This window comes from Balaenoptera physalus, assembly GCF_965194825.1.
Source record: "Balaenoptera physalus genome assembly, chromosome: 19".
NCBI classification, from domain to species: domain Eukaryota; kingdom Metazoa; phylum Chordata; class Mammalia; order Artiodactyla; family Balaenopteridae; genus Balaenoptera; species Balaenoptera physalus.
The window spans coordinates 31,523,725-31,538,359 of NC_138900.1; the positions used below are offsets into that span (position 1 = coordinate 31,523,725).

At 39.8% G+C, this 14,635-nt stretch overlaps 1 protein-coding gene across 1 annotated transcript; it reads right to left on the reverse strand.

The window, feature by feature from the left end:
- Nucleotides 1–318: 318 nt before the first annotated feature.
- Nucleotides 319–13,945, reverse strand: DNAJA2 (DnaJ heat shock protein family (Hsp40) member A2). Its single transcript, XM_082437726.1, has 9 exons — nt 13,628–13,945; nt 12,048–12,107; nt 11,508–11,731; nt 9,191–9,271; nt 8,815–8,948; nt 7,056–7,252; nt 2,967–3,111; nt 2,709–2,836; nt 319–2,144 (listed from the first exon to the last, which is right to left on the reverse strand). Exons 1-9 carry the CDS (start codon nt 13,703–13,705, stop codon nt 1,953–1,955), a joined length of 1,239 nt encoding a protein of 412 aa, XP_082293852.1. The 5' UTR covers nt 13,706–13,945; the 3' UTR covers nt 319–1,952.
- Nucleotides 13,946–14,635: the final 690 nt, after the last annotated feature.

A 14,635-nucleotide genomic window follows, 5' to 3' on the forward strand; every position in this document is an offset into this window, starting at 1 on the left:
CAGACCACAGACAGAACCCAGGGCCCCAGCAGTGGAAGCAAAGTCCTAACCACTGGACTGCCAGGGAATTCCCTGCACACCTTCCTTAAAAAGTAGATTTAATGGTATATGAATTATATTTCAATAAAGCTGTTATAAAAGGTTCTTTGTATTGATGACATATGCTTATTCTCTAGACAGATGCTCTACAACGTAGAGCCAGTAGAGTCAGTGAAATAACAGACCTTAACAAGGTTTTATTCCCCTTCCATATGGTTCTCTACTGTAGTACAAAAACCTGGGTAGAAGAATTGAAAGAAAGACTACACTGAACAACTCTACTGTTTTATAAACCTTTATTGGAAAGGCTACAAACTTTGTATTGCCACTGCATTTCTTACTTAAAGTGGTTGTGGGGAAGTAACCTTGGATACAAAACTACTATGCTGTTGCATCTTGCCCAGGCTGGTTGTAAAATAGTTTTTGTACAATGGAGGTAGAGTGGATAGGGCAATAATTTAAACCTCAAGGCCTTGATTAATGCCAGGACACCTTTTTTTTTTTCATTCAGGTTCTAGTAGACCTAGAAATAAACCACAAGTACTACAATTAGGCTCAGGGATGGCATAATACATTTAAAATTCTTAGTTTTTGGCTTTCTCCCATTTGTCCTTTTACAAACGTAAAATCTATAAATGATGTCTCTTTTCCCTAAAATTAAAGTGTGTTCTAAAAATACCTACTCTGGGAATGAAAAGAAGGTAGTAGAAGATGAAAGAAGAGCAATACAACATCCTTTTCATAGTAGTTTTACCTGATTTTTCTCATACCAGCCTAAGAGTCTTACTTTTCTATAAAACAATAGTAATCAATGCTTCCCCCCCCCAATCTCAAATATTCAACTTAATGGAGACAAGAGAATCTTTAACTTAACATTTAATGAAAACAGAGCATTTTAACAGGTTCTATGCAGACATGGTTCTAATATTGATTTGCTGTTACCTTATTTTTTTAAAAAGGGGGTGTGGTGAGGAAATACAGGCCAGATTAACCTGGCCCCAGTGCTCAGGATCATAACTTAGGAGTTACATAACTCAGATGTCCTTGACTCTACAAAGCATTAATTGAAGCCAATAAAGCCTGTTTCTACCAACATATCAAACTTTCTTTTGTCTTTTGAAACTATAAAATGGGCATGTGCCTGAGGCATAAGCTTCAGGCCAATGGGTTTTTAAGGGCTGTTTAAGAACCAGAACTAAGGATACATTCTCCAGTTTAAGGATAGATTTTACAGTTCAAAATATTTCTTCCTTCTAAAAATGTGAGACAAAGAGTAATTTACACCAACTGCTTTTTATTATTGAGTTTCAGAAACCTTTCACAAGATGGTAAAAAAAAAAAAAAAAAAAAGGAAGGAAAAAAAAGGGGTGGGGGAGAAACCCCAAACTTTACAACCACAGCTCAGCTAATGTTTTTTCCATTGTTCCCAGTCAGCTCCAAACCCATTGTGTGCAAAGCCCATTTTTCCATGCATCTAAATGATAGATACAGGCTATGAAATTCTTTATTCTATTTGTAGCAGCTTATGCAGGTGCAGCCAAACACAAAGCTTCAGGACAAATTGTACACAAACTTTACAATGTGGGATTTGAATTTAAAATATGAAACATAAAATCTACACAAAACTGATAAAAATCAAGCACAGATACCAGGACTGAAACTTATAACCCATGTGTGAAAGGGAGTCTTGTTTCCTTTCAAGTGCTTTATTCTGCTACAGAACAGTCGAAATGAAGATGTAAAGCTTTGTGGTTAGTTTAAATTATACACTCTGTAGATACTACACCAATTTTAAAAGTTACACATAGACCAACAGATGTCCATCAGTTCATCTGGGTTGACCAGCTGGATCGCTGAAAACAAACCAGGCAAGTGTGGAAAGAAAATCCACCTGTGCAATTTGTTTGCAGAGTTTACTGATGGGCACATTGCACTCCTGGTCCATGATGGCTACTGCTTTCTTCATCAGAGCTATCATTATAGGCTTCACGCCTCTGACCACCTCCTGAGCCCCGAGTGCTATCAAACTCTTGAAGCTCTACCTCCTCTGTGTCTCCAATAATGTTCGGAACTTCTGGTCTAGATGGCAGAAGATCTTCTAATTCCTTCATTAAAATAAACAAAAATAAGGTTAGCTGGAAGATTATCTTCATCCACTATCAAGTTCCCTTTTGATACAATCCAAGGTATATGTTTGACAGTTAGTCTTTGCACTTTAAGCCAGAGATCACAAATGGATGACCCACAGACCAAATCTGCAGACATCTTTTGTGCAACCCATCTATTGCTTAGAAAACAAAAAACAGAATTAGTTGCTAACGTTTAGACACTGGAAAATTTCACACTAGACATGCCTTCCTGCATGAACAACCAGCAGATGCTAAGCTGGGGGGCTGCCCTCTTCAGGTGAGAGATCTGCTCTCCAGGGAGCCCCAATCCTCCCACCACCACCTCACACGCAGTCTGCTTTACTCCTTCACTATTCCCTACTTGGCCCCGTAAACTTTTACATCAGGTATCCTCACTTTAAAACAACCAGGACAGCCCATCAATCACTCAAATTAATAAACTGTGTAATCTTAGCACCCAAAACAAACGCAAGGTGACACAGAAACACAACTATTATTAAACTTTAAGTCATCTGTTGCCTAAATTTAGAGAACACTTACAGAAAGCTTGTCTGGGTTGATCCAGTTGTTTTCAGGAAACTGCACATCAAATTTTATGTAAAGATCACCTTTTTCAAAGGGATTACGATACTGTGGCATTCCTTCACCTCGAACTACACGGACACATCCTATTATTTGAGTAAATAAAGGGGAAAGTATTAAGAATTTTACCCAAGAAGGTGCTCAATAATATTTTTTTGAGTCACCTACTGTAGAAGATTACACAGAATCTTGGATCAGACAAAAATCAAGATTTACCTGGCTCAATTACTTTGCCAGGCGGGTATTTCACCACAATCTGACGTCCATCAAGGTGCTTAAATGTGAACTGAAATCCACATAGAGCTTCAACAAGTCCTATCTTATATGTCATGTGCAAATCATTTCCATCTCTCTGGAACACCTACAAATAAAGCACACCAGGAACATCTTTTTAAAAAATTATGGAGGCGTATTCTGTTGTTCTGTGCTCCTTGAATCAATTTCAAAACCTTAGTTCTACCATTTACTGCAAAAGCCAAACTGCCACCATCCCTAGGTTTCCTAAATTTATATAAGGAAACCTAGCTATTCTCAAGTAATATGCTAAAAACTTCTATCACGAAAGAACTGGAATTGGGAAAACAATGGCTCGTAAGGTACAACTGAAGCTTCAAAAACAGAACCAGGTATATTTTACAATCATGGACCATTTCCGAACACTGCCTCTGAGTGAAAAGGTGTACAAGGCCCAGTGGGATTCTGGAGAACAGGTTCACTTGGTGTTTCCTCCAGATGTGATCCCAACAGGGGAAGGGGAAGGCCCAAGTTCAACTAAAAAAGCTCAACCAGTAATGCTCAGCCAGTAAAGGGGCTCAAACCCCATGCTTCATACAAGTACAAACAAATTTTACCTCACCTAAAATTCAAAACTTGCTTAGGTGAATGTAAAACAAATGCTAAAGTTGGCTTATTATTATACCATAAGCCTATGGACTAGGTAATGCAAAGGTTATTCAATAAACATTAAAAAATGAGCGTTCAGTGTGTAGGGAAAAATACATCCAATTTCACACATGCCCAACTTATAACGTTTGCTTATTAGAATTCACAAATATCTATAGTTAACTTTTGAAATTTACGTTTGCTTATTAGAATTCACAAATATCTATAGTTAACTTTTGAAATTTAAGTTGAAATAAAATTAACTGCAGTGAAAGGTCACCTAGTTTTTTTTCAATACAATAGTTATCTCTTCCAAAGAATAATCCTGGCTGGTTCAGTCAGAGAGGAGAGGAAATCTGAAAGATATCCTCTTTTCCTAAATTATCCTCCTAAATTTACCTACGAAAAAAAGTTAATCTCAAACCATTATCTTGACCAGTGGTCCTGGACCAGCAGCCTCAGCAGCACCAGGAAACTGGTTAGGAATGCACATTCTTGGGCCTCATCCCATAACCACTGCATCAGAATCTATGAAGGTGAGGACCTGCAATCTGTAGTTTTAATAAACCCTCCAGGGGATTCTAACGTATGCTAAAGTTTGAGAACCACTGAACGTATATTTCCTATGAGAGTTTACTCAGGTGTTTCTCACAATGGGTGGAAAAATTAATTTCAATACGGTTTCTTTCATGCAGCACTTTTCATTGCTTTTGCAAGTTCATAAAATGAAAGTGTTTCTGAACATATCATTACATTACTGTTCCAAAAACTATCTTTAACCAAATATTCTTTGGTTAAAGCTATATTAGAAGCAGGGAGTGGACTTCCCTGGTGGTCCAGTGGTTAACACTCCGCATTCCCAATGCAGAGGACACAGGTTCCATCCCTGGTTGGGGAAGTTCCACATGCTGCACAGTGTGGCCAAATAAATAAATTAAAAAAAAAAAAAAAAGAAGAAGTAGGGAGCATGAAGGGATACTATGTTCTTGTATAGGAGACCTCAACTTAAAGTAATTCCAATAAAAAACGGTATTAGGGGTTTTTTTGGGGGGAGGAGGGGACCAGCAGGAAGGGTGGTTATATTAGACAATTTGATGCTAAAATTCAAACAGAGAATAAACAGGCAACAATGGCCAGGAAATTTTTGAAAAACCAGACTAATGAGGAGAAATTACCAAGAACCAGACAGTAAAACACTTAAAAGCTGTAATAATTTCTGAAAAATAAAAATATAGAGCATAGAGGAGAGACTAACATCACCAGATCTTACCCACCACTGTGGTTCTTTGCTGTACAAATGCACTATGATAGCAAGATTACCAAAATACACACACACCTGTACTGAAAGATGATACACATGCATACACAGCACTCTCAAAATTGAATTTTTTTTTTTTTTTTTGATCAGAAGATTTACACTCTGTTTCAGCTACAGTACCCACCCTGATCTCATGGCCTCACAATTCCTTCAGCACAAGTGTTGAGAATTTTTTTTAAAAAAGAAAGTCCCCAAAAAATACAAGTATGTTCATGAACTAGTCAAACTAATCAATTTTTCTTAAGAAGGTTAAGAATATTCTCAATGGTATAAATGAAACAAGATGCCTAAATCTCATTCTGGGCTCAAATTTACTTTACCGGTCACAATAAAACCAAGAAGGAACAATCTTTGACCTCTTACTAGATGAACTTCCATTCTAACCTTTATCATCTTCTATTTTCTACTTTAGACAACCAGTAACATCTGCTGTCTGTTGGAAATTCCACGCAATTCCACTGCTGCCAATAATTTTGGAGGTGATTTACTTCCAAATGCCTCCTCCTCACAGCCCCAAGAAAGAAGAGCAGCTTATTCATTATCTCATTTGATTCTATACTATCTTTCTGAGGGACGACATTTTTTTTTTTAGTATGCAAAGCCAAGCCCAGGGAAGCTAAAGCTAGTAAATGGGAGCCAGAACTTAAGTCCCTTGTCTCCAAGGTCAGTGATTTCTATTTTTTAAAATCCCAATATACTTACAGAATATTTTAACCCATAACACTCTAAGGCAGAATTCTAGAAATTACTCCTTAAAAAAAAAAAAACAACAAAAGCAATCTAGGGACCCTTGCCATTGGTAGGTTTGGCAATATTCACAAAAGGCCAAGATATATAGCAATTTACAGCTTTCCTGAGGCAATAAATTTGACTAGTATACCTTGAGAAAGGCTTGTCTAGGAGAGCAAGCCACAATCTAATGAGGGAATGAATCAAATCAAATTCCCAGAATCTGCATCTCAATATGGCTTTAATCTCTACTGGATTCTTGAAGTGATTTTTAAAATTTACTTTATTTGTAGAAATCACCATCAAATGGGAGAAAATTTTAGTGTGAACTAAAAAAGGCTGCTGACTTGTAATCTAAATACTTCCAAAGGAACTCAAAATGGCAATGTGATCAAGTACAAAGCCAGAATCCTGTCAAATGCTTCTATATCCAAGAATTTAGGGGACTTCCCTGGTGGCCCAGTGGTTAAGACTTCACCTTCCAATGCAGGGGTTGTGGGGTCAATCCCTGGTCGGGGAGCTAAGATCCCACATGCCTCGTGGCCAAAGAAACCAAAACATAAAACAGAAGCAATATTGTAACAAATTCCATAAAGACTTTAAAAATGGTCCAAATGAAAAAACAAACAAAAAACTTAAAATATACTCCATCACACATGTAAAAAATACAGATACAATGGTATAATCAAAATAACATATACCAGGCCACATCATCAGCCCAGTACATTTTGCCATGTACATTAATGGATACAATACAGAGTCAATGAGCAATTTAAAAATAGGGTGTTCCATGGCAGTCCAGTGGTTAGGACTCGGCGCTTTCACTACCGTGGGCCGGGGTTCAATCCCTGGCTGGGGAACTAAGATTCCACAAGCTGCGCGGCATGGCCAAAAAAAAAAGAAATTTAAAAATAAAATGTTTTTAAAACTGCAGAAACTTTTCTTTCAAGAAAGCTCACATAGATACCCAATATGTAAAACAAGTCAACAGAGCAGTACTGAGGACTGAAGCCCTCACCAACCATCCAAGGAGTTTCACAGTGAAAACTAGGCTGCCTAGATTATCTGGTCCAATGCCCTTATTTTCATAAATAAGGAAACCGGGGTACAGACACAACAGGATTACTTAAGGTTATACTGCCAGTCAATGGCAGAGCTGGGACCAAGACCAACTCCTTCTACAGTGCTTCTGACAGCACCTGTCTTGTTGGTCTACTAAAGAAGTCAGTTCTTATGAACTCAGCCTAAGGACTTAACAACTTCATCTATGTTCAGTGTTGCTTCAGGAAACTCAAACTGATCTAACCTATATCTTGCATACAAGACCCATTTCTGGTCTTCTGAGGCAAAAATAAAACAAACAAAAAGGAAATTACCTCATGTTCTTTTTCTTGTAGCAAAAGAACAATGTCTCCTGGTTCCACTCCTGGGGCCTGGTCCGCTTCCCCAGTAAATGTAATTCTCTGTCCATGTTTCATGCCTTTGTCTACGTGGACTTCAAGAATCTTGACTTCTTTAATCACCTTCTTCCCTTCACATTTTTTACAGCGGTCCTTTTCATTAATTACCTCCCCTGGAAAAAGAGGTCATTCAAACTTCCAGCAAGGGTACTATACCGCACTCAAGTAAGATAGGTCTTGATAATGTCTTTATTCACTAAATAAATTTCCTGAACGTCTTTAAACTGCTACCTAAACTTTTGATTAAAATATCATTCTTAATAACAAAAACTCACATCTTACTGCAGGTTACCTAAAGGACCCAGCTAACTACTCTACTCTATTCCAGAGTATAAAGTATCTTAAACAATATTTTCTTAACTCTTGACTCTACTTCCTAAGTTAAAACAAAGCCTAATGATCAAGCAAACAAAATTGGTGGTCGGATGCCTGAACTTCTACAACTGCTTCTTCATTTTTTGTCTTAGTTTCATTTAAATTTAACAATGGAGAGAGACAACCCAAATAAAGATTTAAACATCCTTTATTTAAACATCCTTCAGTCATATGTATTCTTCTGAAATATCTGATCAGTGCTATAATAAAATAAAACCAAAGCTGTACATAGTAAACTGTGAAAAAAAATACCATCAATTTCTAATGGCTGATTAGTGGCACACTTTAATGCTCAGATGACATGTGTAAGTGACTTCAGGAACACTGCTTCTGCAAAGTATGCTCTGCAAAGCACCAGTTCCTTAAAATGGTAATGGCACATGGGAAAAGATTTCAGTCAATTCTGATTTCTTGAGAGTGGGAATTGTTAGCAACTTTAATAAGGTAAAATGCCCTGACACGCTCCAGGAGGGAAATATGATATGCAGCTTCTCCAAATTATCTTGTCTCTTCCAGAAGCAATTTGGAAAAGGATGTTCTAGAACTGACCAATATGGTAACCACTAGCCAATGTGGCTATTTAATTTTAAAATAATTAAAATTAAAAGTTCAGTTCCTCAGTCATACACAGGTGGCTAGTGGCTACTATACTAGACATTACATACACAGAACTTTCCCATCATCACAGAAAAATTCTTTTGGATAGCACTGCTCTAGAACAAGGGCTGGCAAACTAAGGCTCACAGGACAAAATGGGCATGCCTTTGTTTCTGTAAGTAATGTTTATCTAGAAGACAGTCATGCCCACTTGTTTACATATTGTCTGTGGCTATAAAAGTGCTAAAAGGGCAGAAGTGAATAGCAGTTTCAGAAAACATTCGCCCACAAAGCCTAAAATATTTACTTCTGTAAAAAGAGCTTCAATTGCAATAATCTATCCTCAAAAGCTAACTAAAGCTTACAGTAAAATTCTCCACTTATCAGGATGAGAACTAAACAATTTGCTCTCTCTCTTTTACCAAATATAACTTTTTAAAATATAAAGGGACAAAAAACTTTGCCCCATCTTTTTGGAATGAAAAAAGACTAAACATTTCACTCAACATAAGTTTACTGTTTATCTGTGTTCACTGGGCCTATGCATAAGGAAATATTATTTTTACATTTTTCTTTCAGAACTCTCTGTATCTTTAATAAGATGAATACAAACACACATTGAAAAAGAAAAACTGTAAGCCTCTCCAACTTCTGCATTCCCAATCCATCCAACATAAAAGCAGAGAAACACTGGCATGCATACCTTCTCCATTACAGTCAGAACACACAGACTGCATCTGTTGTACCATTCCTGGAGCCAGCTGTCTGATCATGATGCGTACACCTCGACCCCGACAAGCACTACACTTCTGAACAGCTCCAGACTTTCCACCTTGGCTAAAAAGCAAGCAAAAGTATAAATTAGAATTTTCCCCCTAGGCCATGACAAATAGGAATTGTGCTTTTCACCTTCATCTTCAATGGCCAATGACTGGTATTTAAAGACTTTCAGAGGTATCAGAAAGTGTTCTGGGTTGGGTAGTCAGTTTGAAGTCACGAACAATTTTTATCTGATATAGACTCAATGTGCCACTGAAAGAATGGATGAAATTCATTTCATAACCAGAAAACACACTTACCCACTGCACGCGCTACAGAGTACATTCTTGCTAAGTTGTAGTTTGGTTGTCTTGCCATTATACAAATCTTCTAAAGATACTCTGGGGAGAAAAGAATTAGGTTCAAATTTTGCCAAGTTCTCTTAAATTCAAGATATAAACGATAGCTGATATAGCAAATTCCACTATAACCTTTTAAAAAAAGAATTCAAGAACACCTTACATAAATCAACTGAGTGAGATTTTATTTTGTAGCTCAAATTGTTTATGGCTATAAACAATATATGTATTGCTCAAAGCCACAACCTAAAGGATCAGGCCAATAATTTACTGTGTTGCATTTCCTGATAAAGCTGATAACTGCACAAACTCAAAACATCACACCTTCTTCTGGCCTCAAGGAAGACCTCCACCTAATCCAACCCTCTGAATGAGGTATATATTACAGGACAAAATTGAGGCACAGAGAAGTAACTTGCCCAAGATCACACAGGCAGTCTGGCTCCAGAGTCCAGGCTCTACTATAAGGCTCTGTCCCCTTCAAGGACAATTCAGAAACGCTACAAAGTTACATTACAATTTACGGGAGGCAATTAGATTGCGTATGTCTTAAAAAAAAAAACTGGCCTTATCTAGAGTGTGACAGATGAGAAGGATAGGTTTCCAAGAGAGAGCCTACAACAAGTTTTAGATGTCTGAAAAACGCAGTGAATTATAAGCAAAACTTGAGCAACTTTTACAAAAATTTCAAAGGGGTCTATGACCCCAAAACGGCCAAGTTAAAAAGCCTATTAAAAATCGCATCTGATAAAACCCAACTCGTCTTTATTCATACAGCATATCTGAACTGCAGGACCATTCATTTCCAAATAAACATCAAAAAAAAAAATCTATATACATCAAAAGTCTCAAAAATATTATTCATTTACAATTTGCAAGCAATGCATTTAATTTGGTTTTACCCTTCTCATGGTGTTTTTAAATCTCCTTTAATAGTAAAGGTTTACTTTAAAATAGAGGAAAAAAAGAAGTTAAATGTGCTTTGCAAAGCACCTATACTATTTTGTGGCATTCAAACTTTCTCAAAATTGTTTTTTATACATTCTAGACAGTATAATAAAACACTTATGGTCAAAACACTATCAGCACTTCCAAACAACGGCATATCTAGACCTTAGACCAAAGCACTTGGTTCCATCAGACTTTAACTTCCTCCTAAGAACCTTTAACCAACCATTCACATGATAGGTAGGTCTTCTTCCCCTTACATATTAAACTGCAATTAGTATGCAACACCACTGTGTAAGAGGCCAGAAAAATCTTCATTTCAATAAACATGGCAAAAGAAGGAAAAATGTGGGTAATGGTCTAGTGAAGCTGGCACTCTCCACCAGTGGGGCTAAACTGGCACAATCCTCTACAAGGCAATTTAGTTATATTTATCAGCCTCAAAACACTGATGCCTGCCCAGGAATCTCTGCCAAGGAGAGACAAAGCTGTACATAAAGATACGCACAGCAGCACTATTTATGATAGGAAAAAACTGGTAACATCCTAAAGGAAAGGGAATGATTAAAAATAAATGATGGAATGGAATATTATAAAGCCACCCAAAATGAAAGGTTGTAATAACGGGAAAATTTTAACAAATTACACTTTACTTCCTCTTACTTACTCAAATGTATATACTAGATACTATGAAATATTTCAAATAAACTCTTGAACTTCAGTCTCTGGCATTTGCTAGTATAACCATTACCGGTCCATGAAAAATTAACGGGATAAAAGGTCTCACAAATTTTGCAAAGTAAAATAGTTATTTTCATATTGGGTTCACAGTCTAAGATCAAGGTCAGACACCATTCATATGTTGGCAGGTTAATGTCAGGCTTGAGGCCAGCAAGCTCCGCGGAAATCAATTTAGGAGAGTTCACACTGAGGAACAAGTAATGAGTTACTGTAACATGTTAACAAACTAGCCAGATGGTCACTCAATTTGTAAGTTTTTAAATAAAAAGTAACTCAGGAGGTTTAAATACTTCAAAGAAAAGAATCTTCATAATTGAAATCTTAAAAACAAGCAGCCTCAGAAGCATATACCAAAACAATCTTCCTACTCTGTAAAAACACCAACCATCCTTTAAGATCTGTTAGCAAAATACCAACATTCAGGTTATTAAATTCAACTTAGTCACCCAATGAGGACAGCATGGTAAATGGAAGATTTTTTTTTCTGATGGACAGAGTATTTTTGGATGCCTCTTCTCTCTTTTACTGAGTACTTCTACTTGAAAAAAAGTATTTAGCATTTTTTTGAAAAAAGAAAAAAGATATTCACTTGAGTGGATGCATCATGTCTTCTCCTCTTCTTCTGCCATTTCGACTTCTGCTCTGATTGCCCATGAAGCCGAATAATCCCCCACCAAAAATGTGAGAGAAAATATCATCCATGCCACCACCTCCGCTGCTACCTTCCCGAAGACCTTGTTCTCCATATCTGTCATATAGTTCGCGCTTCTCAGGATTTGATAGTACTTCATATGCAAAACTTATTTCTTTGAACTATAAAGAAAAAGTAAAAAGGAAAACAATTGGATTTTCAAATAAAAGACTACAAATAAAAAGCTATAGGAATCTAGAATTCATTTAATTCTAAGAAAAGTTACAAGTTACCTTTGGTTTGATTCTGGTCCTATTTACCACCTACCACTGCCCAGAATGATAGTATTCCCATTATAAAACCAAAATACTCTTAACATAAAAATTTGGCACCATGGGCATAAATGGACTTTTCTTACAACATTCCCTTTCTTTCCCAAGAAGGGCGATTTAAGTTTAAAACAGAAATCTCAGGGGAAAAAAGTCTCAAATAACTTACTTTGTCACCAGCATTTGGATTCTTATCGGGATGGTATTCCTTGGCTAACTTTCTGTATGCCTTCAATAAAAGATTTTTTAAAAAAAAGGTTATATGTAAAGACCAGTTTAAAGATTTGTGAGTACTAACGTAACATCCAATTTTCTGAAAAGCAATGTTCTAAAACCATAACCTCCCAAAATATCCTTTATTCATTGGCATTGTTGGGCATATTCCATCTTAATACTGTTTACTCACTAATAACAAAGCAGACAGTAGTTATACTTGAAAATAGGTTATACTAAAGCCAGATACAAACACTGAAACAAAGCCACAGAGAAAAACAAAATACTGAAAAATCCCCTATTTTCACTACTGTCAAATGTCTTTGATGGCCCGTAATTAGACCAAGACGACTCCAATAAACTCTAATGGGAAATGACTGTTAAGCTCTACAGCCTGCAAAACCACTATTATTAAAATTAAGCTAAGGTAAGAATCCGGGCTCACGATGGCTCCTCTAATTGTAGCATCAGGAAAAAGCGAAGACAAGCTCCTAGGTCATGGTTTATTTTCATACGGTGGATTGATTGGGGTCTTAATTGGAGTGACCTCGGTCTTAGTGAAGCAGCATACATTTGGGTGGCTGAGATATAAAGCACTTAAGCGTTCATTCACAGACACCTGAATTATGTAACACAGAATAGCATTTCCGGTAAGGTAACAGGAAGTGCTTTTATTCTCAATTGCACCCGTCCCACTGCCTAAGGAGCATTCTCATTTTTCTAAGCTTACAAATCCGGATATTCTAAGCCCCGTGAAGATGCTGTAGGGCTTAATCAAATGCCTCAAATGCTTTGAAATCCTGAGATGAAAGATTCGCAGCAATGCAAACAGCGATAATGAGGCCTTCTATTTATTTTTAGTCAGTGTACACTCAGGTGTTTGGCTGGGACCCACAGCTTTTTCCTGAAACGAGTACATAACATTTGGGTTACCTGCCCACAGAACAATGCACCCAGACACAGACCCACGCCACCTCCGGGTCAATGGGCGAGGGAGGAAGAAGGGGAGAAGCTCCGCGGCCGCGGCTCCCAGGAAACATCCCTAAGTTCCCGCAGGCACCCGGCGGGGGCGGCCTCGACCCTCCGCCAGGCCCCAGACCAGCCCCGACGCGGCTCGGGCGCCGACGTCCGCGGCGCGGTCAACTCCTCTCCCGGGGCCGGGATGCGCTGGGCGTCTCGGTCCAACCTGTTTTTCCAGGGTGGTGACCTCGGCGCGGGGAGGGCTGGGCAGGCAGCTGCCTCCCGGGAGCGCCCGGCCTCCGGCGCCCGCCGGGGGAGGGAGGAAGGAAGCGTTTTCGTCGTGTTTGCGCAGGGGTGGGTTTTATTTGCTGCATCTGTAGGCGGGCGGGCGGGGCCGGCGGCCCAAGGTCAGCCGAGGCTGGAGTGCGCGGCCCGCGGCGGGCCGGCCTCGCCGCCGGCCCCCAGCCTGGGCCCGCCGCCGCCGGCTAGCGGGCCGCCCCGCAGCGCGGCCTGGCAGTCCCAGCCGAGCAGGCCCGCGCCCCTCACACCCTGCCCCGGCGGCCCGCTCCCCAATACCTTCTTCAGCTCGTTCTCGCTGGCGCCGGGCGGGACACCCAGGATGTCGTACAGCTTCGTGTCGGCCACGTTCGCCATGGCGGCCGGCCGGGCAGCGCTCAGGGAGGAAGGCGGCGGAGCAGGCGGAGCGGATCCCGGCCCACAGCAGCGGTAGCGGCAACAGTGGCAGCGCAGGCCGAGCGAGACAGCGAGGGGGAAGCGGAGGCGGGGCCGAACTTTGAACCGACGCACTGCGCGCCGTGACGTTGCTTCGCGGAGCCCGCCTCGAGCGCTCAACTGCGGTGATGGCGGCGTCTCGGGCGGTGAGGGAGCGGGTGAGGTGCTCTACTGCCTTGAGGCTCTGGGCCGCTGGGCGAAGTCCAGCGTAGAAACCGGGATAACTAAGTGTGCACGCTACCCTCCGTGACACCAGCTCTCTCCAGAGGCGTTTATGGGGGTGCTGAAAGGATGAAGAGGCCGATGCGGCCCACAGCCGCCCCCTCGGTCAACTTCGAGTCCGGCGGGAGAGAAAGGCGGTCCGGGCTCGCGGAGGTAGTCCTCAGAATCCGAGCTGCCGCCGGTGGACCCTCTGGATCTGGTTCCCTCGGGGTTTACGATGAAAAACAGCACCTGGGTGTGTGTGTGCTGTGCGTGTTTTATATTAGGGCATTTTCAGACATTCACCAAAAGTAGTATATTATACTGAACGGTTAGCTACATTTTGCCCACTTTGTTTCATCTATTCCCCCCATACTCCCTACTTCCAGTGTTTTAAGGGAAATCATTAAGTTTATAAATTCTCTATGTATATATAAGTCTAACAGATGACTTTTTAAGGCATAATCACATCACCACATGTAATGAAATGAATTCCTTCATCTAATTCCTAGTCCGTGTTTAGATTTTCACAATTGTCTCATGTCCGTTCACAATTGGCTTGTGGCATCTAGATCCACAAGTTCCACCTGTTACCTCCGGATCATGTGTTTAGGTCTCTTGGTAGCTTTAAAATTAGCCAACACCAGAGGT